A 22386-nucleotide genomic window follows, 5' to 3' on the forward strand; every position below is an offset into this window, starting at 1 on the left:
GCCACATGGGCGCGGGTGGCTCGGCAAGCAGGCGCAGAGGAAGTGATGCTCCCGGGCCCATCTGCACGGGGAGCGGGAGACGCGCCCCAGCTGGTGCGAGGCCCTGGCAGCCCCGGGAGCTGCCGTCTGTTGGGCTTTACTGCTGTCTACGTTGAAACACGGCTTGGGAAGGACGGGAGGGGGGTCGGTGGCACGGTGCCAGTCCCGGTTCTCCTGGCCTTCTCGTTGCTCTCTCCTCCTCCTCCTCCTCCCCGCTCCCTCCAATGCTTTAAAGTCACATTTCCAGGCCAGACATAGAATTAATCTCTGGGCACTTCACATTGCTGGCAGCGCAAAGCAGGATGTGGGATCTTTTTTTCTCTCTCTCTGCGTCTTGGCTGACTTTTTTACCTCTCGAAGAATTTGGAAGGGCCGTGAGATTCCCCCCACCCCCCCTCGCCTCAGTGCCGTGCAGTTTTTCAGCACGCTGATCACCCTGCTGTGGCTTCACCCTAATAGATTTCATATGCTGACACAGTTGACATCAGTACCAAACTATTTTACATGTGATCTGGTGTATTTCCTGAGGAAATCTGCAAGATATTTATTAAGAACTAATAAAATAAACCTCTCCATGAGCTTTTAGGTAGTTTTCAATTTTTCATGTCTCTCTCGTTTCCTCTTATCAATGAGTTTCTATTTTCTCCCTACTCTCTGACCATTGCACAAGGAAACAAAAATAAATGTTTTAAACCGTTCCTGAATGGACACTGGGAATATTTCTGTAGTGATGTATTAGCAAAGTCGTATTTTTAGGGCTGTATTGTCAAGACTAAAAATATCCCGCTGCAGTGCATCCTTTTTATAGGGCTTTGTGTGTGTGTGTGTGTGTGTGTGTGTGTGTGTGCTGAGCGTTGTACAAGTTTGCACCAACGTGCAAAGGTCTTTGTACTACTGCAGCGTTGCCTCCCCATCACAGCTGGACTCCATTAGGCCTTGGAAATTAGTGTAATCCCGGTTAAGAAAGGGGAAAAAAAAAATTAATCAATCTTGCAGAGCCGCGTTTCCCCAGCTGAGCCGGGATACCTGCGTGGCAGCCGTGCTCTGGAGGGCTCCAGCAGTCGGTGGTTTTGCCACGGCTTTCCTGCCTGGGAGGGTGTTCCCTGACGGAGAACAGCGGCTCTGCTCTCCCTGCCTCGGGGTTCAGGCAGGACGGGCTGCGGGCTGCAGTCGCCCGGTGGGTTCTGCTCATTTGTCACACCCGGGAACCCCTTGGGGCTGCGCTGTGCTGGCAGGCAGCAGCGTGTATGTGTATGTGTAGCAGGGAGCAGGCTGGATGCTTCGCGTTCTCAGAGGGATTTTCTGCCTTCCTGCTATTTGTGTCTCCTTCAATTAGCTGCGATTGGAACGGAGAGAACCAAAGGTGGGCGCCGGGCTGAGAAGCCGCCTCCCCTGTGCGCTGCTTGCGGGGGGACCCCTGTGCCGCGCTGGGAGGCGGCTCAGCCTCTCCGTCACGTGTGATTGATGCAGCCCTTTCCAAACACGATTTCCCCTCCGGCTCGTGTCCGCGGATGCCGGCGTGGAGCCGCGGCCGTCACTCCTGTCCCCAGCAGCAGCAGCCCTGCGTCACAGGTGGTGGGTGCAGCGGCTGACGGGGGCTGACGGCCGGCCCAGCGCCGTGCGCATGGCACACGCGCCGCGCTCCCCCTCCATCCCCTCCGTTTACTCGCGGGCTCCTTGCCGTAGCTTTCCTGTCTGCTGCTGCTGCCGTCTGGAGAGCCACAGCCTCTCTGCTTCCTGTAGAGCAGTTCAGCGAAAGCAGTAATTAGGGCCTGTAAAAATTTATTTTATTAGCAAGAAGTGTTGGTGGGTAATTGGCCATAATTTGAACCCAGCCAGATTGGAGATTAATAAAAAAAAAAGAATTTCATATACATATATATATATATATAGTAAAAAAAAGAAAAAAAAAATTACAGAGAGATCTTTTTACCAGAAACACCAGGGCTGTGAGCTGGAAACCCTTCCCGAGGCGGGTGGGACGGGACGGGATGGCGGCTGCGGAGAGGGCGGCCGGCAGCGAGCGCCTGTGCTGTACCCGTCCTTGAGGGTGTTTGACACTGGCATGGGAAGAAAGGAAACCTTGTTTTCCAAGAACTCTGCTCTTTCTCAGCTTGATAAGCATTTAAAATAAAAGCTGCACAATTGGAATTGGCAGAGCATCCTCATTCTTTTGTCTGTCTGTTTATTTTTTTCCCCTCATCCCTCGACATGTGTGCTACAGCCCAGGGTTACTACACCCCGTGGAACCACAGGCCTGGAGCTCTGCAGGCGCTCGCTGAGCTCTGCCCACCCCCGGCCTGGCTCTTTGAAGCCTGGCAGAGCAACAGAGATCCAACCCCGACCCTGGCAGCCTCTTGATGGCCAGGGCACTGAAGTCTTTGACAAAACGTGCGTTCTCAGTCCCTTTTGGCTCCCCCTTCACTCGCAGGGCAGCAAACCCAGGGCTGCGCCTGGAGCCGTAGCGGTGGTTTGGAATCAGGCTGTGACTGCACTATATGGACCCGATGGCTTTGGTATTTATAGGCTTGGTTGGAGCAGCTTGAGCGTGGCCAACGGAGCGGGAGCGGCTTGAGGGCCGACGCTCATCCCGACGGAGGGTGATTGGAGAACTCCCCGCTCCGGGAGGACGGAAGAGCCAAGCCCCTCTGCACACATGTCACGCGCGGTTACTGCCGGTTGAATCACACCAGGGAGTTACTTCAGGCTACTAGCCCTGCTTGTTGCTTTGGTGTAAGTTACTCGGGGCGTTCCTTCAGGTCCGTAGTGCTTGTTTTTTGCTTGGCAGCCTCGGGGCTGGGACCTGGTGTAACCGTTTCCCAAGGAATATTTTTGGTTTGAAAACTGAAGGTCAGCAGTTCGCGAGGGCTGCGCTCGCAGCCAACTCTGCGGTTCGCCTTGTGCCACCGGGCCAGCAGCACTTGAAATCCTGATCAATTGATCTGCAACAATATGAAACCACGAAGGGTGACTGCCAGTTAAAACTCCCTGTCTCGCCCCATTTTCCCCACCCAAAGTGTCTTTCTGCCCATATCCCCTTTCTTGCCGCCTGTCTCCCTCCCTCCCTTTCGGCTGTGTATTGGAGTTTTTGTCTATCTTTTTCCATCTCTCTGTCTCTTTTCATAACAGTTTTTAATAATGTTTTAGTTAGTTCCAGCCTTTTCCCTCAATGGATCCCATTGGAAAATACATTTGAAAGGAAACAGTTATACACTTCCCTTCCTTTGAAACTCTGTTGGCACCTTTTCCAGTGCAGTAAACCATACAACATGGATTTTCAAAGTTTCCAAACACAGACATGCTGGCGTTAAATTTATGAAAAAATATTTTATTCGGCTGTATAGTAACTATGAGTCTCCAAGCTGCTGGTCACAGTGAAATCGAAGCTCGCTTTGGAACTGCAACAGGTTTTCAAATCTCTGCAGGAAACGGCGCTGGAGCCTGCAGCTCCCTCGTGTCCTCCTGCCAGGAGACACAGCAGCAAACAAAAGGGGTGCTGGGGCACCCCATGGCCACCCCACCAACCCCCAGCACAGCCTTCCCTCTGTATGGCCAACGGGAACTGCAGGGAATATCACAGTTGTGCCAATCCTATCTCAAATCATGGGGGAAAAGAGGAATTTGGCATAAAAGTGTGATGTGTTTGAATGTGGAGGGTTCAGGCTCTTTAGCTGCTGAGTGCTCCATCGCCTGTGTGAGCCCGCACGTGCACTGGGAGCCGAGGCTCCGGCTCCATGTGAGTTGCTGGAGCACTGAGATCGTATTTTCTAACAGGGGGGCTCGGATGTTGAACTTCCTGGAATGGTTTCTCTGCGTGCTGTGGGTTTGTGCCTGTGGTCACGGCCCTTCCCACAGGGAATCGCTCGCTCGACACCTGAGAACTCCCTTTGCATGGCACCGCCCGCAGCTGAACTTCTTCCAAATTTCCACAGAAGACCACAGCCCCCATTCACCACCAGAGGTCTGGGTGGTGAATCTGGCTGTATCTTCGTGAGGAGCATTTTTAGGGGTTGTTTTCAAACAGAGCAAAGACTGTGCCCAGTGGCACTTCAGGTATGGTGTAAGACACACAAAGCCTCCTGTGATGACAAAGGGATCCCAGGCTCAATTTTCCTGTTGTCCTTTTGCTTGTAAAATTTCTTTCTCTTCTCATGGGAGTTTTCCAGAGAAGCCACTAATTAAGTGCTGTCGTTGTACTCGGTGCCACTTGGGGTGTAGGAAAACCTACAAGATTCAGGTCCAAATAATTGGATGGTGTAAACTCACTGGTGTGTGCTCAAATCTTAGGTTTGGGTGCCTTTTTTCATGGTACCGATGGGGAACTGAGCTTAAGGAAAATACCAGCTTTTCTAGTCCCTTTTCTGCCCACCTTGAGATGCAAGAGATGGAGTTCTCCTAGAAACAGAATCCTTCAGGAGCTGCCTTTGATCAAAGCAGAGTTGCTCAGTGTCTGCAAATTCCATCCCCTCTGTGTCACCAGCCAGCCAACAAGTGAGGGACACAAAAATAGCTGAGCACACGCTCTGGGAGGAGTTAGGAGGACTTCTGGATCTCCCTGAAAAGTTCAGGACCAAGGCGAGGAATGGAATCAAGTTCTCCATCTTAATCCCCCAAACCATGACCTTGTCCTGCAGCTCTGAGGCTCATTGAACATGTGCACATTTCAGCACATCAGAACACTCTGCAGGAGGGTCTCTGCTGCCTGTTAGTTTTCTGTGTTGACTGAAAATGGTACCTTGAGGGGAGAAAAAGTGACGTGTTGTTAGGACGGCTTTATGGTGAGTAAGTGCGATGGAGTTGACTTGAAGCTGCATAGATGCCTCCAAGTCTGGTGTTCTGAGATTTTTTTGCATGTGTAGTTTCCATGGTTTTCAGAAAAGCGAGCTCCCCCATGGAACCAGGCTGACCTCATCTGGGATCCTTGGCTGGCACATGAATCTGGATGCACCACACAAGGCTCTGCCACGGCAGGAATGCTGCACGTGTGGGGCTGGGATCCTCTGGGAGAGCAGCCACTGATGGTGCCAGCAGAGCAGCGAGGGGGCTGGAGAAGGGGCTGCTGTGCTGTGCCTCTCTTGTGCTGCTTCAGCCCCCTTTTCCACCTGCTTTTCCCTCTCCAGCGCCTCGCCTGGCTTGGTTTATTTTTCTGTCCAAGCAGGTGAACCAGCTGCTGCTTTTGGAGTGGCATGAGAGCTGTCTGACAGTGAGCACCCCGATTTCCATAGGCCCCCACCTTGGCAAAGCAGGATGGAGATGGCAGAAGGCACACCCAGACCCCTCTGCTGTCCCCTGCCAAAATTCTGGTTCCTGCTCCAAGTGTGAAGGTGCTAGGGATTTTGCTGAAATGGTCAAAAGAATTTTTAACTTGAGAAGAACAATATATTTTCCCTAACCTCATTCTGGCAAATGGCTGAACCTTTGTAGTTGAAATTTTCCCAATAAATTTAGCTCGAAGAAAGCTTTTGGCATGAAGGATTGCATCCTAAATGGTTAAAGTTTGGCAAAGTTCTTAGGAGCAGAAACCAAGGTCTTATAATGGAAATTGTTAAGTAAGCATCACTGCAGGCAGAGTGGCTGGGCTGTGCCCCTCTTGGTAGGGTGTCCTGGGGCTGGGAGTGCCATTGCCATCAGCCAGGCAGGCTGGAGGGACCAAGCAGGGCTGGAGTGGGAGGTGAGGAGGCAGTTCAGGCTTGCAAGTGTTTGATGCAGACCCTGGGATTTCCTGCTTCCCAAGAGCTGGGAGGAGGGCACGGATTTCACTTCATGTTTTGGCATTTGCTTTGCAAACACTGGGCCCCTCAGGAAGCCCTAGGAAGACGAGCAGCAAAGGAGGGAATGTGCTGAAAAGGAAGCTCCACACTTTGCTGTTCCTGCCCCATCAAAGGCTCCTTTCTCTGAATGCTCCTGTCTGCAGGCACTTGCTCTCATGAGCTTTAACTGCAGGCTCTAAGTGCTCACCCAGGTTCACACCCAAGGATGCCAGTTCCAGGCTGTCTGCTCACATTTTGCTGCCAAGGACATGCCCACCTCCAGCAAGAGCTTGGGGGGTGCAAAATGCTGCCTGTTATTTGCTGCTGTTATTTGTCCCTATTTGTAAACTTCCCTCAGGGCTGGAGGAAATCTCTTGGGAAGCTCTGTTCACACCTCCTCCCTGTTGTAAATAACATCTGACACAGTTATGGCTGGGCACACACAGCTCCTGTGGGGATGCTGGTGGTGCTTGCCATGCTGCTGTGTAACCCAGCCAGGCTCCCCAGCTCCTCACTGGCTCTTTTGGTGAGGTTCATAGCTCTGGCATCTTCAAAAACAGCTGACAGATCTGTGCAGACAGAGGATAGGCCATCAGGGGTTTTCTTTTTCCATTCTGCATCACTGCAGTGCCCCTAAAACCCTTTTCCATTTCTATCATCCATGATTTTTCTTCTTTCATTCCCTGTTTCATCTGAACACATCCTGCTTGTGCATTTTATGGCAAATATTCCCTCCACAGGAAGAGACAGCTGGTGCCAGGCTGGTCTGGAGCTATAGATATGCTGATGAGCTGGCATGCCAGCTTGAAGGGACTCACTTCCTTATGAGCCAGCCAGGAGTTACATACATTTAGATTTGCCAGCCTTTTAGCTGCCAGACGGGTCAAATTCACGTTGCTGTCAGTTGCTGGCAGCAGAACCTGTGGCTCTGGGGATCTGCTGTGACACTGCTGGCACTTTGCTGTGCCTTTGTCACAAGTGCCAGCGTCAGCTCCCGCACTCAGAGCGGCTCCAGTGAGGGCAGTGCTGAGAAATGAGAGTTTCTCTGGCAATTCTCCAGGTTTGCCAGCATGGATGAGCCTGGAGGTGCCTCTGCTCCAGCTGTGATGGTCAGGGACTGGCGTGTCTCAGTGCAAATGTGACTAGTGACAACTGGGATGGATGTGCCTCCCCAGGCAGGGGGAGTGTTTCTGACTCTGTATGGGCTGTTCCACATCCCAAGCTGACTCCCACAGCCTCGCTGGGGTCAGGGGGGCAGAGCAGGATCCTGCCCTTGCTGCCTGGGTCAAGCACCCCAAGCGTGTAGGGAGAGCTCCAAAGTGCTGCTTAGTGCAAGTGGAAATGGCTTCAATCTGTGTTTTGACTGATGGGTCTTTTCAGGAAATTTCTGAGAATAACATTTCTAAAAATGGCTGCTTCTTTCCACTGATATTTCCTGGAAAAGGCTGTAGTTAATTTTAAACCACTATCCTTTTCCCTTTTCAAGTGGAAATGGCTTTGTGCTTGTCCTCAAGGCTAATGTCATTCTTTCTGACCTAGCCTGGGTTGTGTGGTGGGGAGGGACATTGTGCCATTGCCTCCTCTTGCAGGTCCTGTTGGTCTCCCAGAGCTTCAGAAATTGTGTGTTGGGGTGTTGGGGACACTCTGTGCACGTGTCTGCTTTCCCTGTGGAAATTAATAACTTCTTATTAAGTTAGCATTATTAATAGTCACTTCACAATGATGTTTTTTGTCGTTGACTCCTGGCCAGCCCTGAGTACACAAGAAAGCTGTCCCTAAAGTCATTCCCCAAAGCTTTGTTCATCAGGGTCAGGAAGGATATACTGAGCTGGTTATCGCACCCCAGGTGCAAGGATCCAGCCCTGCCTGGGCTGAGGGATAATCAGAGCCAGAGACAAACTCCTGGATCAGCCAAAGGGAGCTGGCAGCACAGAGCTGTCTGGGGCAGGCAGCCCCTTCGTGTTGGGCAGAGCATGGCTTCCCCTGTGGCTCCTGGGCAGGCTCTCTGCTTCGGGTGGGAATATGTCATTAATTTTTATACCTTCCCCTGTAAACCATCGACCCTTTTTATGATGTCATGAGGGATTCCTTAATTTTGCAGCTGCTTCCTGGTTACGTCAGAGAAGAGCCTCCCGTCCTAGAGCCCAGCGCTGCAGTCCAGGACGGCTGGAAACAAATGAAGTGTTGAATATCTAATGGCTTCCACAGGGAGAGCTGCTCCATCCTCCCCAGGCCCCCGGCATTCCTCACCTCCTAGGCCTCCCTCCTTCCTTCCCTCGGACAAGTCAGGGTTGCAGAGGGAGCTGCAGGCTCCTGGGCGGCCCCAGCTGCTCTGGGAACACGTGCAGCGAGTTCCCCTTGCTGCTGCTGTGACTGAGACCCTCCCAGGACCTTCCTGCCTCTCCACGGGGGGACATCAGTGCAGGGAGGTGGTTTGGGGGCATCCAGGTTCTTACTAAAATCCTGAGCTTGCTCTGGGAGGGGTCCAGCCCTGTGTGCTGCAGGTGGTGATGTTCAGCTCGGCCACAGTGCTGGAGGGGCTGGAGCTGCCATCCTGTTTGCTCAGAGTGTGGGAGCTTCCTTCCAGGAAAGCTGCCCATCATTCCCAAGGGTAGCAGGCAGGGCTGAGCAGTGCCTGCAGGTTCCCAGGCTCTCTCGGGGGCAGATGAGTGCGTGTGTGACTCGCCAGTTCCCAGAGCTGGGAGCGCCAGTGACTCACAGCTCTCCTGCGAGGGGGTGTTGGGGAAATGCCCCACAGCTGTGAGCATCCCCCTCACTTTTGCTGCTTTATATTCCCGTGGTTGTGTGCGGTCTCCACCAGCCTGGGCCGGCAGCAGGGCTCTCCTCACCCATTTCCTGCAGACAGCCCCACCCCGGGGGGCTGCCCTGTAGCTGTGCCAGGGCTGTGTCTGGCAGGAGGGAGTGACTCACCTCGGGGAAAGCTGTGTCTGCGAGTGAGGGAGCAGAGGAATTGCCTTCAGGTGGTGTCAGCTCCGAGGTGACCCCAGCTCGGGTCTCTTCCCCTCGGGGCAGCAGCCAGCTGGTGAATCAGTTGTCTGTGCCTCCAGAGTTGATGTGCTGACACATCAGGCGGGTGCCTTCGCCCCCAGCCCTGTGCTCACCGAGCTCCTGCAGCTCCTGTGTCCCCTGGCCAGCCCGTTATGTCATCCCTGGGACTGTGGCCATGGAACTGTTCGTTCTTTTGAGTGCCTTCCCATGCAGTCCTTCACCCTGTCACCAGGAAAGGTGGCTTCAGCTGTTGTTCCCTGGGAGCAAGGCACGTCCCTGCTGCTCTGCCAGCCCTGGGATCACCTGCTGCCAGCCCTGCTCTGGGCTTCCCAGCCTGGAGCCACAGCTCAGGTGAGGACAGAGAGGCCAGCATGGAGGCTGTCCCACTGGAGCCCTCCTGACCCTTGGCTGAGGCAGTCTGGTTGCTTCAATCAAAGGAATCTGCTCTCCTTTGAGATTTGTTGGCTGGGATTGTTTTAGCTGTGGAAGGTTCAGCGTTCCTTGTGTTTTCTTAGCTGGCATGGGTGGATGGAGGAACATGTCCTCTGCTTGCATGTAAGCTTGGCGGTTCCTGTGGCTCCTTTCCATCCAAACTGGGGGCAAACTCAGAGCAGAACAGCTGGGGGCCCTCACTCCCAGCCCCTGCCCCGTGCCTGTGAGCAGCCCACGTGTCCTGTGCTGGCTGTGCCCCGATTGTCCCTCGCAGGATTTCCTTCAGCACATGGCACTGGAGCAGCCACCAGAAGCTTCCTCCAGCAAATCCCTCTCCTCGTGGGCGGCTGCCCCTTGCTCTTTTCCCATTCCCATTTCCTGTGGTTGGTCGTGCTGCCCTAATAAAGCTTTGGCACTGCTGTTTTGCACACCCTAGTGGGAGAGGGGATGTGTTTATCACTTTTCCTGGAGATTATCTGTTTAAGCACTCTCTGACAGTTACAATAACAAGGGCAGCGCGTTGTGTTTCCCAGCAAAAGGACACTCTCTGCTGAAAGATGTATAGCACTAATTAGAAATACATAACATCCGGCCACATGGCAGCCTTCTCCCGGCCGCTCCATTTCCTGAGCTCAGACGACTTTGACGACAGTTGTTTTATGTTTTCCATGAATATAACGTTCTCAGAGAAACACTAATTTCTCCCCGCTACAAAAGTTCCCTTTTCTCTCTGCCTCTCACCCTCTCCCCCGTGGAACAGGTAGATTTATGGCTGCAGGAGTGCTGGGTCGGGCTCTGCTGCGGGCTGGGTGGGAGCAGAGCCCACAGAGCCCGGGAGGATCCAGGTAGGAGCTTGCAGAGGGCGCTGCAGCTGCTGATCCACCCAGCTCCCTGCAATCCCTGCAGGAAACTGCCTCCTGCTAGGAAAACAGCTCAGACCTCAGCTGGGGAAAAAACCCTCTTCCCTACATGCAAGGAAACAGGAGGACTCCTCTTCTTGATCTTCAGAAAAACCAGTCGCTGGTTCCCAGTTGCTTTTGCTCTGTTCTTGCAGTCTGATGCTCATCAGCTCCCATTTTTTCCGTCCCATCCCTCTCCCTCTCTCACGCTTGGGCTCTGCTTCAGAGCCTGGGTCCAATCTCCAGCTCAGGCACTTATACAAGGACATTTTTACAGAAGTCCCCACCTGCTGGATAGGAGCAGGGCAGTTGCTCTGCTGCCTGTAACACAGGTGAAGGGAGGTAGAAAGATGGAGCTTGCTCAGGGAGGTGAAATCTTAGCAGGTTTTAACCTTTGAAAGGAATTCCTATTGAGTATGGAAAACCTGCTGTCTTTCAGATGTTTATAGCTTGGCTAAGTGTGGACAGATTTCTAGTAGGACGGGAAAACTCTCTGTTAAAAAGGTTATTCTGCAGCAAAATCTCAGATCCTTGTTCCAGGATTTACAGTTGCTAGATTAGCTGAAGGAAAAGGTTGTAAGTGTTTTTTTTACAAACAGGGGTAAGCCACTATCTTGTTTCCTAGCCTCATTCTCACAAGTGGCTGAGCTGTTTTGGCTGAAGATTTCCAGGAGAATTCAGGCTGACACAGGCACCTAGCATGGAAACTTCAGCAAAGTCTGGGCCAGCTAGAAAAAGGGCCTGACAAGTGGCGAGTGTCAGGCAGGGTGCTCAGAACTGCTGCAGCTCGTGTCCTGCTGCCAGTCTGGCCTCCAGAGCCCTGACCTTCACAGGGGCCTGCAGGGCTCTCATTTATTTTTCTGGTGCAGAAAGACAGATCTTTGAGGAAAATTCAGGCTGTGAAGTGTGGGGTAGTGTAAGTCAGTTATTTCAAAGTGTTTGGTGACTGCTTTAAAATGCTCTGCCTGCTCCTTCCTAGCCCCATGCAGTGTTCCACAGACTGGACTTCTGCTGATGTTGATGTGGGGCTACAAGTGGTCAAGAAACAGCTCCAGCCTAAGGAAACTCCCCACAGGAGGCATTTTAGGCCAGCTCAGCCGGCTGCAGCGTGGCTCCAGGGGCTGTGTGTTGGTACAGCAGCACAGACAGGGCTGTGCATTTACCCCGAGTCAGTCTTGGCTGCCAGTGCAGGAGCCCTGACCTTGGGTTGTGGTTTAACAAGCAGTTATTGAGGCAGCAGTGCCAGCTTTGCCCACCTGCCTCTGCACCCACGCAGCACCTCTGAAGGCAGTGGCACAGCTGAGAGGTGACATTTGTGAGCCTGCTGAGCACTGGTGTTCTCAGAGCTGAGAGGTGACGTGACAAGAGCTGTTTATCCAGGGCTGGCATTAACAGGGACGTTTGCTGGCTTACAAGGGGAGAAAGGTGGAGGGGGAATGTGTTGTGGTTGGTGGTGTTGGATGATTTCCTGTGGAGTGTCGCTGCTGTGGCTGCTGGTGGCACAGAGGAGCCACCTCAGAGCTTGTAACCCCGTGGCCCCTTCCTTTGTGTGTGATTTCTTTCCACAGTTGCCTGACACCTCCATGGTGTGCCCCAGCTGTGCAGCAAGGCTGGGTGTGAATTGGGAGGGTTATCTGATTACAGCCCCATTTGGGGTTTCAGGGCAGGAAGTGGAGTAGATTTGTGGCAGCTTTAGCTGTTGGGGTGCCATTGATGCCACTTGAAGTCTCTGTCACTGAGCTTTTGGAGGCAGCCTGTGGGGGTAGGGTGCAGGGTTGCCTGTGGACCTGACACTCATTCTGCTTCACCTGCGCCCGCTGTGGATCTGGGGAAACACATCTGGGAATTAGAGGTTGCCCTGATTTGGGCAGTCAGGGTCTCTCTGCCTGCTCTTGTTGGTCTGGGGCAGCCTGTATCTCCATTTTTACAAGTGCTGTGCAACTGCAGGGACAGAAATGACCTAAGGGTCACTCCATCCTCCAAAAACATCTCTTTTCCAATAAGTTTGTGTCTTACTGTGCATTAGCAGCAGCACAGACGTAATTACCAGCTCAGCTCAGAAGTAACGGTGCCCTGTGGGCTCCAGAGCAGATTTGTTGCTCCTGCCCTCACTTCAGCATATTTTGTACAAAATGTTTTCCTCTTAGTGCCAGGGTAGGCTCAGACACTGAGTGGGTCCAGAGAGTTGGTTTCCTTATTGCCCATCATTCAAAACATTTTACAAGTTTCTGTTTAAACACCCCAAGTGCTTTGCCCTTTGATTGTCCCCTCACCTTGTCTGTCTCCTGTGGCAGGGGTAGCCTGGGGTTTGTCCCCACATCCTCTGTTAGCCCTGGCCACTGGCTCCCAGCTCAGGGCAAGCCAAAGCTCCCAACCTCCCGAGGAAAGTGGTGAAAAGGCACAGAGAGAAAGTTTCTCCTGATTTATGGTGCTTTCCTCTTTTGTCCTACAATTAAGCTCTTAAGAGCCTTTGCTGGTGCATGTTCAGGGGTCTAGAACAAGCACCCACCTGGATGTTTGTCATTCTCTGCTGGAGGAGCCTCCTGGGAATGAGGCTGATGAGCTCATCTGGTGAATGAACTTTCAGGACTGGGGGAGTTTTGTGCATTTTATGAGTTTAATGATGAGCTGACAACACCCATGGTAGCTGAGCTGGAGCTGTGTGACAGCAGCCCTTCAGTGTGGGTGTCCTAATGCTCTTACCTGCACAGTGGGCAGCTTTGCAGGCTGTACCAGGGCTGAGCAGTGTTGGGGTACATCGGGGCACCTTTATGAGCTGGTGGGCACATGGTTCATGTTTGCAGCAGCACAAGATGTTTGATGGACAGCTGTACCTGCCACAGCTCAAGTGCAGGAGACTTTTTAGTGTATTTTGGCTGTTAAATGTTGTGTGGGGAACTTGTAGCCTGCAGCAAGAGCTGCTGGTGGCAGTGGGAAGGGCTGGGACCAAGCCTGGCCACAGCCACCACAGAGCACTGGTCCAGCTCTTGCAGCCAGTCTCTGAAATACACCCTGAAATATGGGATGCTCATCACCTTCACCATCCCAAGCACTGAAGCAGATGTTTTAAGCTTTGCCTGTTTTGGAGGGGGTCAGGATGTAGCTTTTGCACCAGCTTAGTTTAGGGGGCTCACTGTGAGTGCAGTGCCTGGAGTCCTGGGGGCTGCCCACTCAAAGTGTGGGGGTCCATGCTGAAATGCCCAGAGATTTTCACCACCCAGGGGACTTGCCAGACTCAGGTTTGGCAGCTGGACCACCGTGGTCTTGTTGTGTGTCCATTTAAGACAAGAAGGGAAGGCTCTCACAGCATCTCACCCGAGTGCAGGGGGAGGGAGTGCAGGGAAGATGACTGTAATTTCTTGGACTGGACTGTGGCCAGAGCACTGGGACTAACACTCTTAATTGTGGGAAAGGCTTCATGAAAGAGATTTACTGTCCCAGAGTGGTCACATCTTTAGTTTTATGTTTCCTCCAAAAGCTGACAGCCCCTGTAGTACAGCACTTCCTACCATTGCTCTGCCGCACCAGCTCAGCCTGGCTCTGTGAGCAAGGCACCCTCTTTCAGCTACCAGGTGCTTTTGGTGCTACCCTGGGTTGCCCTCCACACTGGGTGCTGAACTCCCTGACAGCTGTAAGAACTGTCAATCCAGCCTTCAGATGTTCCTCCCTATTTTTCCTGTATTTTCTTGGTGCGTTCTTGTCTTTTTTTGGATGTTTTTAACCTCCCACCCCACTCCTCTGAAACGATCTGTCCTTAAAACCCCACTGTTTAATCTGTGCATCTCAGGTGTTTTGCTAGCCCCTGCTTAAATGTGTTCTCAGTGTCTTGCTCTAATCCTCTTGCTGTTTGCTCAGAATCCCTGCTCTGCCACATCTGGGCAGTTGAGCTCCCCACAGCTCCCTGCTGACGTGTGGCTGGTGCTGATGTCTCCAGCAGAGGTGCCTGGGAGCCGGGGGGCTCTGGGGGCTCTCCCTTCTTTACTCAGCCCTGGGGCTTCACTCACCCATTCAGAGTCAGTAGCTGTTTGTAGAAATCCTCTGCCTGGCTTGGGGAGCAGTTCTCTGATGCTGCAGTAAACCAGGGAGGAGCATCCTGCACAGAGCAAACAGCACTGATGGGTAGAACCCAGTAAATGTGTGGATTCTCCCCAGCCAGCCACTCCTGGGAGGATGTGGATGGGGAGTAGAGGGAGTTGGGAGGGCAGAGGCTTCCCTGAAGGCTTAAACCCCTCGTGAGAGCTCTGGGGCAGGCTGGCATGTCCCAGGCACTGCTGGCCTCCCCAGCCTAACCCAGGCTGGCTCCAGGCAGTTCCCTCGAGCCAGCTCCCCGCTGCTCTCAGCAGCCTCAGAAGTGGTTTCTGGCTGGGTGTAGATGTGCTGGGGGGATTTGCTCTCACTCTGAGCCAGCTCTCTTTGGAAGAGCTGTGGTCGTGTGGCATCTCCTTGAGTAACAGTTCCAATTAAGCTCTCTTGACAAGCTGTTGTGTGACTGTGAAACTAATGGGAGGAGCCCCCTCCTCAGCTGCTGAGGTTAAAACTCCAGCAGGGACAGAGATCAAACATGCAGCTAATTACCCTTTTAACACTTAAACATCCCCTCCTCCTCAGGGGAAGGCATCAGCCCCAGCAGCAGCTTCTGTGCTGGGAGCCCTGAGTGCCAGCGTGGTCCTGGCTGGCTCAGCACATGCCATGGGGTTGGGCATGGTATGGGCAGGGGGGCTGCAGCCTCTTCCCACTCCAGAGCAGCCACTCACCACCTTTTTCCTCCCTACATGGAACAATTGTGTCTGGGACAGGTGTAGATGAGGGAATTGCTCAGCCCTGCCCCTCGTGGGATGCAGAAAGGGAGGCAGTGAAGGTGAAACCAGGTGTGACCCAAACCCTCTGTGTCTCCTAGAGTGCATCTCTGAGGATTGCCGCTCCGTCATCCAGGAACAGGCCACGGCCCTGGGGCTCTCCATGTTTGCCCTCCTGGTGAGGAGGTGCACCAGCCTGCTGAGGGAATGTGTGCCAGGTAAGGGCTTAGCAGCAGGCTCCTTCCAGGGGCCCATGAGGCAGCCTGGTGGGGGTCAGGCTGGTTTTTACATCCCTTCCTGTCTCTTGGGGTCTTAGGATTCTCCTCCAGCATCCCAAGCTCTGCCCATGTTTTAGCTAGATCAGCTGCAGGGAAGCCCCTGGTGTGTGCAGACAGAAATGTTTGGAAGAAAGGGATAGACTGAGGCCATGCTTTCTGCCAGCAACTGGGAAACTTCCAAAAACTGGGACCTGGGAATCCTATCTCTGTGATTGGTGCAGTGGCACCCTGCTGCCCTCAATAAAAGGGATCACAAACACCCTGGCTTGCCCTGCAGGGCAGTCCATGGAGGGAGAACAGATCTGTCTTTGTGCTTGCTGTGGGTTGTGGCTGTTCCCTTGTGCGTCCCAGGCTGGGATGTTGGGATCTGTGTCATACTTTCCCAGTCCCTGCCTGAGCCTGGCTGTGGTGAGCTGCCTCAGCTCTCACGTCTTCTATTTGCAGTTCAGCCACAAGAGATGGAGCAGGAGGATGAGGAGGACGACATCAAGGTCTCTGCCTTGCCCCAGGACCTGAAGGAGCTGCTCCCCAGTGTGAAGGTTTGGTCGGACTGGATGCTTGGCCACCCGGACACCTGGAATCCTCCTCCAACGGCTCTTGAGCTCCCCAAACAGTACGTGCACCCTCTGGTTTCTGCTCCCTCCCTGAGCTCCTCGTGCCACCCTTCCCCCTTGCTCATGCTTTGCTGCTGGCTGTGGCACCGTGACCTGAGCACCCAGGCAAGGCCCACTGCCCAGGGAATGTTGGGAATCTGTCACCCTTGGTGACACAGTGACCTCTTCGTTGATGTGTGAGTGGGGCTGGAGGGTGCCTGCTGGCTGCCCTATGTTTCCATATGTTAGAAGATGGCTTATGAGGTGGATTTTTACTTTCTGCTTAGGATGTGCATCTGGTTTTGTTGGGATCCCCTTCCTTTAGGTGTTCTGCTGGCCCAGCCACCTGGATGGGCAGGGCCCTCCTCCGGACCAGAGGGAACTCCATTTCCAGCATAAGCATTTCATTGCCTGACTGAGTCAGACCAACCTTGCTTGGGCTGGGCTAGCCTGGAGCAGCTTGCCTGTTCCTGGAGCTCCAAAAGTCACCTCCCCTCTACTTCAGAAACAGCTTGTCCTTACCCTACAACACCCAAAAGGGTTAATTTTCTAAACTGGCCGATTTCAGCCCATTAGTCCATAATGCGGACTAGGCAATTTGCATATTTTTGGACAGAAAATTGAGTGAAGGGGCCAAGTATGGAGTATGCAAACGGCATCTGAGCATGCTCCGTAGCTGCCTTCCCGCAGGATTTTCCATCTGCCTCCAGTACTCCGGATCCAGAGCCTGAAATCACGTCTTACTGTTAATCCAAAGGAGCCAGAACCCTGGGTGATGGGAAGGAGCATTAAGAGTAATCCAGCAAAGTGGCTTAACCATTAATGGGTCCCCTCTCCGTGCGTCAGGTCCAGTCCCGCTCTCCTGGTTTATTGCCTCTTACTCCAGTTCTTTTTCATTTGGCTGAGGAAATGGAAATCTCACACAGGAAGTTCTGGGCCTCATTTTGTGGAGATGGAGTCTGTTTTCTGTTTGTCGGCTGCTCGGTGTGGGACCGCTGCCTGCTCATGTGAACTGCTGCCCATCTTTGGGCAGGAACTCAAACTGGGATCCATCACGTGAGCCTGGCTGCACCAATCCCCCCTTCCCCTCGCAGGGAGCACCGAGCCCTTGGCCAGGGCCAGCCTCAAGATGGAATTTCTGATTGGCTTCGCTCAGCCAGCGCTTGGCGCCTGCCCTGGGACCAGCTGCTCCCCCTCCTGTGGGGCACAGGGCTGTGACAATGTCCCCCTGGGGTGATGGAGCAGGTGCAGGCTCCTGTTTGCCCCTTGGGGTGGGAGAAGGTGGTGGCGGTGGTGGTGGCAGCCCAGCCCAGGGCTCTTGGAGGAGTGGTGGGCATAGACTGGGGGCTCTACTCCACAAGATCCTGATGTGTTCAGTGGAGGAATGAGTATCTCTTGTCTTGCTTGGCCTTTCCATGGAGAGGTGTCCCTCTTGTCCCACTGTGCCCATTCTGTCCCCCTTGTTGGCTCCCAGCTCCTCCCCGCTGGTGCTGTTTGGCTCTCATGGAGAATCTGCCTTAGCCATGCTGCTCTTCTAGCCCAGACCTCTTGTATGGATGGGTGTTGGTGGTCCAGGACTCTGGGACAGCAGTGGTTGAGCTTCCATGGAGATGCAGGTAGTGATGAACAGCAGGGAGCCAGCTCTGCTCTTGGGCATGACCTGGAATTTGCAACATTTGCCCTGGGGATAGGAAAAGAAAAGGAGAGCACTGGGTTAGTGTTTCAGTTCTCTATTGACACAAGCCTGCTGGCTGCCCTGGGGCTCTTCAGGAACCAGGTAGAGCCACCGAGTCCAAGGGTTTAGATAGGAACAGCTTCAAAGGAGTTTAGAAGTAAAACATGGGTCAGAGCAGCAGGCGTGGTGGAGTAAGCCAAGGTTTATGGGCAGGGTGAGCTCAGGAGCAGGGAGAGCACGTGAGGAGCAAGTGCAGATGCCAAGTTAGAGCTGAGTGAGGGGCCTAGGCCATGTCACACACGCTCCTGCCTCTGGGATGTGCTGTGAGATCCACCACTGCCAACAGAGAAGCTGGTTGGATACTCTTAAACCACTTTCCTTGCCTCTTGTGATGGCATGGGCACAGAGGAAGGATGTAGAAATCCCCTAAAGCACAGCAGCGCCCTGCAGAGATACCATGAATGTGCTAAAGCTTCTGGAAAAAACAGGCCTCATACCCACCTGGAAGCCCACTCAGAGCCCAGAGCTCGCATCAAAGTGCAGCTCATCCAGGGCCAGAATGCTGGGCTGGGCTCGTGGCCAGCAGGGCAGCTTGGCAGGGCTCGGCCGGAGCTTTGGGCTGGGGCTGTGTGTCCCAAGGCCTCTCTTGCCATGTTTGCAATCGCTCCTTCTTCATATGGGAGAGAGCTGGGGGACTTTGAGAACGTCTAAACTCAGCCCAGCTGTGGCAGTTGGTTTATTGCTTTCAGCTGGTACTTGAACCCGGGTCCTGGTCTTGGAGTCTTTCCCAGGTTTAATCCCCGGAGCTTTCTCTGCAGCTGTATGACACTGCGCTGACCCCGAATGAGGATAGGAAAATAGAAACGGTGCCAAGCCAGAGTCTCTTTTTCATTTGGAGTCTGGCTGTCTGCCCATGACCAGGGTTACATAATGGGAAACATAGCTGGGGCTCTGGAGAGCCCGCGTTTCACCACGCTGCCCAGACCTTCGCGTTCTGATGCTATATATCTTCCTAATTGTAGCTCGGATGCATTTATCACACTGCTGGATTTGAGTCCTTACAATAAAAAAAATAAAAAAAAAAAAGAAAAAAAAAAGCAAAACCAACCCCACACCAAATTCCTCAGCTCGCTGCTTTCCCCCCTTGGACAGAGGCGGAGGGAAAGGTGTGAGGGGTGAGCACTGCTGAAAGCCAGCAGATGGATGTGAGCCATGCAGGAGTGGGCTCTGTGGAGTGGGATGAGAGGCTCTGGAGGCTGTGTCTTCAGGGTCCTTTTTCTTGGTGGGAGCTTGGGAATGAACCCTGCTTCCTGGCAGGCAGCCTCTCCCTACCTGGGGGCTCAGCAGTCTTGAATTCAACCCAAGCGAGAAGCTGCATCTTTCCCCAAATCCACCCTTCTTCTTGGTCTGGTGCACTCCTGCAGATCCTGGCCACACTGCATGGTCATCATGGCTCAGGGGATGCTCTGGAACAGATTTTCAGTTGTTGGACTTCCTAACTACCTCTCTGTGTGAATTTGAGAGGTGAAAGGTGTCCTTCCTATTTTGGAAGAGGTTCTCAGCAAGCTTTCCATGACTCTTTCCTCATGTCTTTCCAGAATAGGAGCTAAACTTAACCTTGGACATCTCTGCTTCAGTGCCTCAGGAATTGTGTCTCTGAACCAGGTGTTACCAGGTCTCCTAGCAGCAAGCAGCTGTCACTTCTGTATCTTAAAATTAATTTCTGTCTTCATGTTTCATGGCAAACCTCGTGTCGAGTTCTCTGCAGGTGGTGGTTTAAGGCAGTTGGAGAAGCATCTTTCAGACCAAATGTCCCCAGGAGTGAATTGCAGAGATAGGGCTGTAAAAGCAGGGATTCTGGGAAAAAGGGAGCAGGGTGGCTCCCCTAAGACACTTTTGGGACGTGTGGCTGGGAAGAAGGTGAAGAGGGCTGGACAGAGCTGCTCCTTGCTATGTTCTGTTGCCACAATTAATCCACTGCTAAATGAAGCACAAGGACTGATGGGGAAGCCACTGACTAGATACTGCTGCAGGGCTGACCCTGGCAAATCCATGCTCCTTCCACAAGGGGCCAAGGGCCTCTCAGTTTGTGGAGACTGTCTGCAAGCATTTAAAAATGGTTAATTTAAACCAAGTATTAAATTAAATCCAAAAGCTGTGAGCACATTCTAGAGCTTACCTTCCCAGAGAGATGTGCCAGATCGCTCTCATCACTTCGCTCTTGTGGAGAAGTGTCACTGAGATGGCAGCTCCCACTGGGAGGGATGGACAGAGTCTTGCACAGGGGTGCCAAGACATTGCTGGAGTTTGCTGGAGACTAAGTGGAAAATCCCTTTTGCAGATCCCATCCTCAGTAACTCTGGCCACCAGAGTTTCCCTATCGAGACATCAAAGCCAGGGTTCAGAGGTGTCTCAGTAGTGTAAACCTGGCTGAGATTGGAGATAAAGTCAACCAAAGGAGAAGCTAAAAGTCTCTGTTGAGAAGGGGGCTGTGGCAAAGCAGGGGCTGGCTGGGAGGAGACTGCACCTCTCCTGGGTAAAGGAGCTCAAAAGGTGGGTTCCTGGGAGAGGAATGGATTTATGGATGCCTGGCTGGCCAAAGGGATTGTGTGCAGTGCAGAGTAGGGGAAATCACTGATGCACAAGGGTTGTGACCACCTTATCCTGCTCTGTCTGAGCCCAGACCAGGGCTGCTGAAGGCCTTTGGGGAAAACCCCCATGGCCAACCCTTTTTACTCCTTGCAAAGGAGCCACTTTTAGTTCAGCTTCCCGTGGTCCAGGAGAGAGGAAAGGCAGGAGGAGGAGGAGGATGCAGAGCAGCTCATCCTGTGGGCACTGGGAGCCAGCAGTGCCCAGCCCCGGGAGCAGCAGCCCGAGGCGTTTGCCATCTGCACGGCAGCGCTGGGAACACAATGCAGGGCTTCTTCTGCGCCGCGCTTCCCGGGTTTGTGCTGCAGCTGTGCAGTTTGGATGTTAGTGTTTAAACAAGCTGGTATTACACAGGAAATGGCCACCTCCACAGGCCCCCGCAGGCTTGTAACGTGGGGTCATTGTGCTTGATATTAATCACCAGGCAGCGCGCGCCCCCGGTGAGGATGGCGGCGCCCCGCGCCGGGATTTGGTGAGCATCAGGCTCGCCCTGGCATCCTCTGCTCTCTCCATGCTTTGCTGTGTGCTTTTTGCCTTGTGGTGATGCCCAATCTGGGCATTATCTCTGCCAGGAGCCCTCCCCAGCCTCTCCAGGGCGGTGCTCAGCCCCGGGGCTGTGGTCCAGCTCGCTGCACACTCACGCAGCTCTCGCCGCTGCCTGGCTGGGCCGTGTCCGTCGGCGTTGCAGCTGGGCTGTGCTCACACTGACAGCTACATTAAACCTGGAATCCTGAGGCAATAAAAAAGAAATTAACTCTTATTTTTTTTTCCTGTCCTAGTGGAATAAGCAAATGTAAATGTGTCTGTGGGGAAGTGAATGAACCCCCGTTCCGAGGAAAGACCTCGCGCTCACCCCCTTCTCGCTTCCTCGGTTAAAAGCTCTGGGAGCCTCGTCCCCGTACCTGGAGCTGCGTGCCTGGGCTCGGTGTCAGTAATTCGGGGCCTCCCTCCGCACAGGGACGGTGAAGCCGTGGCACTGTGCATGCACAGAGCTTCCAGAAACTTGGAGCTGCCTGGGCTCTGCACAGAGGCTCCGGCACTGCTGTATCCTGGGGGTGACATAAGCCAGAAATGCTTGGGGGTGGCCGTGAAGTGGTCCTGGGCAGAGGCAGTGGGGAGAAGGAGGCTGACAGGGCTCACAAGTGTTGTGTGACCTTCCAGGGCAAGTGCATGTCCCAGCAGGAGAATCCCAGGGCCATAGGTGTCAGTGGGAGCCGTTTGTCCTCGCTGGCTTTGCCAGCAGTGGCAGCTGGTGAATGATGTTGGTGGTGGCAGTGATGGGAGATGAGCTGCAGAGGAGGAGGGGGTGGCAGAAAATGGTCAGAATTGATCTCTGCAGTGCTGCCTCTGCCATCACAGGAGAAAACCAGGGAAAAACGCCAACACTCCTTCTTTCTTGGCTTTCTGAAGGCTCTGCAGGGTGCTGCTGGGGTAGCAGTGCAGTGAGAGCTGGCTACCCAGGGAGCCAGCACAGTCTGAGGTTTGACTGAAGCGAGCCCGGGGTGGGAATCTGTCATGTCCAGGGCAAATGGGAGATGTGGCAAGGCACTGTCAAGCTGTAGGTGAAGGATAAAGTGACAGGGGCTGCTCTCACACTCAGGGGTGGTGAGGGGTGCCCTGCCTGGCAGTGCTGCTGAGGGGGAGAGGAAAGGGAACTGCTGGGCTAGGTGCCTGCAGGGGCATTAGCAGTGCCAGCTCAGTGACTGTTCCTGTGGCATTTTTCTGACTTCGGATGCCAAGCCCTGTGGAGAGAGATGCTCCCTGTACTTTATCTGTGCTGATACTCCTGCCACCACCACCCTGGCCCTGCAGTGAATCCTAGTCCAGCCCAGCATCCTGCCACTGCCCTCTGCCTCCCTCTCCCCCTCACTGTCATCATCATCCCCTGCCTGCAGCCCTGTTTTTTGGGAATATGGGCGAGCTCTCTATAATGTGTTTCTTTCCCTTCTCCTCCACCATGGCCCCATACACCTGGCTGTCCCAGCTCCCTGGAAATGTCCCCTGCATCTCTGCCTGTCCCCAACACCCCAGTGCTCTCATTCCCCGGCAGTTTTGGGCACTTTTCCCATTCCTCTCCCTGCTGATGCCTCTGCACCTCCTTCATCCCAGCGAGCCCTCGTGGCCGTGGGGCCCCACCAGTGCTATGTGACTGGCCTCAGGCAGCCAAGCCCAGTTGCCAGCAGGGCACTGGGGGAGGCTGAGCCTCCCAAGCCCTGTGCATCTCCCATGGGCAGAGCTGCCTTGGAGGTGGCCCAGAGCAGCCCTA

At 53.7% G+C, this 22386-nt stretch overlaps 1 protein-coding gene across 3 annotated transcripts in view; it reads left to right on the top strand.

Annotated features, from left to right (window-relative positions):
• SMG6 (SMG6 nonsense mediated mRNA decay factor) overlaps positions 1–22386 on the top strand; it is a 107971-nt gene that overhangs the window by 38305 nt on the left and 47280 nt on the right. For all 3 annotated transcript variants that reach the window (XM_077188674.1, XM_054646859.2, XM_054646860.2), the window contains exons 11-12: positions 15027–15143; positions 15648–15816. In XM_077188674.1, the coding sequence (XP_077044789.1) occupies positions 15027–15143; positions 15648–15816 (286 nt within the window). The remainder of the gene's footprint in view (positions 1–15026; positions 15144–15647; positions 15817–22386) is intronic.

The sequence above is a fragment of the Agelaius phoeniceus genome, chromosome 20 (genome assembly GCF_051311805.1).
Source record: "Agelaius phoeniceus isolate bAgePho1 chromosome 20, bAgePho1.hap1, whole genome shotgun sequence".
NCBI classification, from domain to species: Eukaryota; Metazoa; Chordata; class Aves; order Passeriformes; family Icteridae; genus Agelaius; species Agelaius phoeniceus.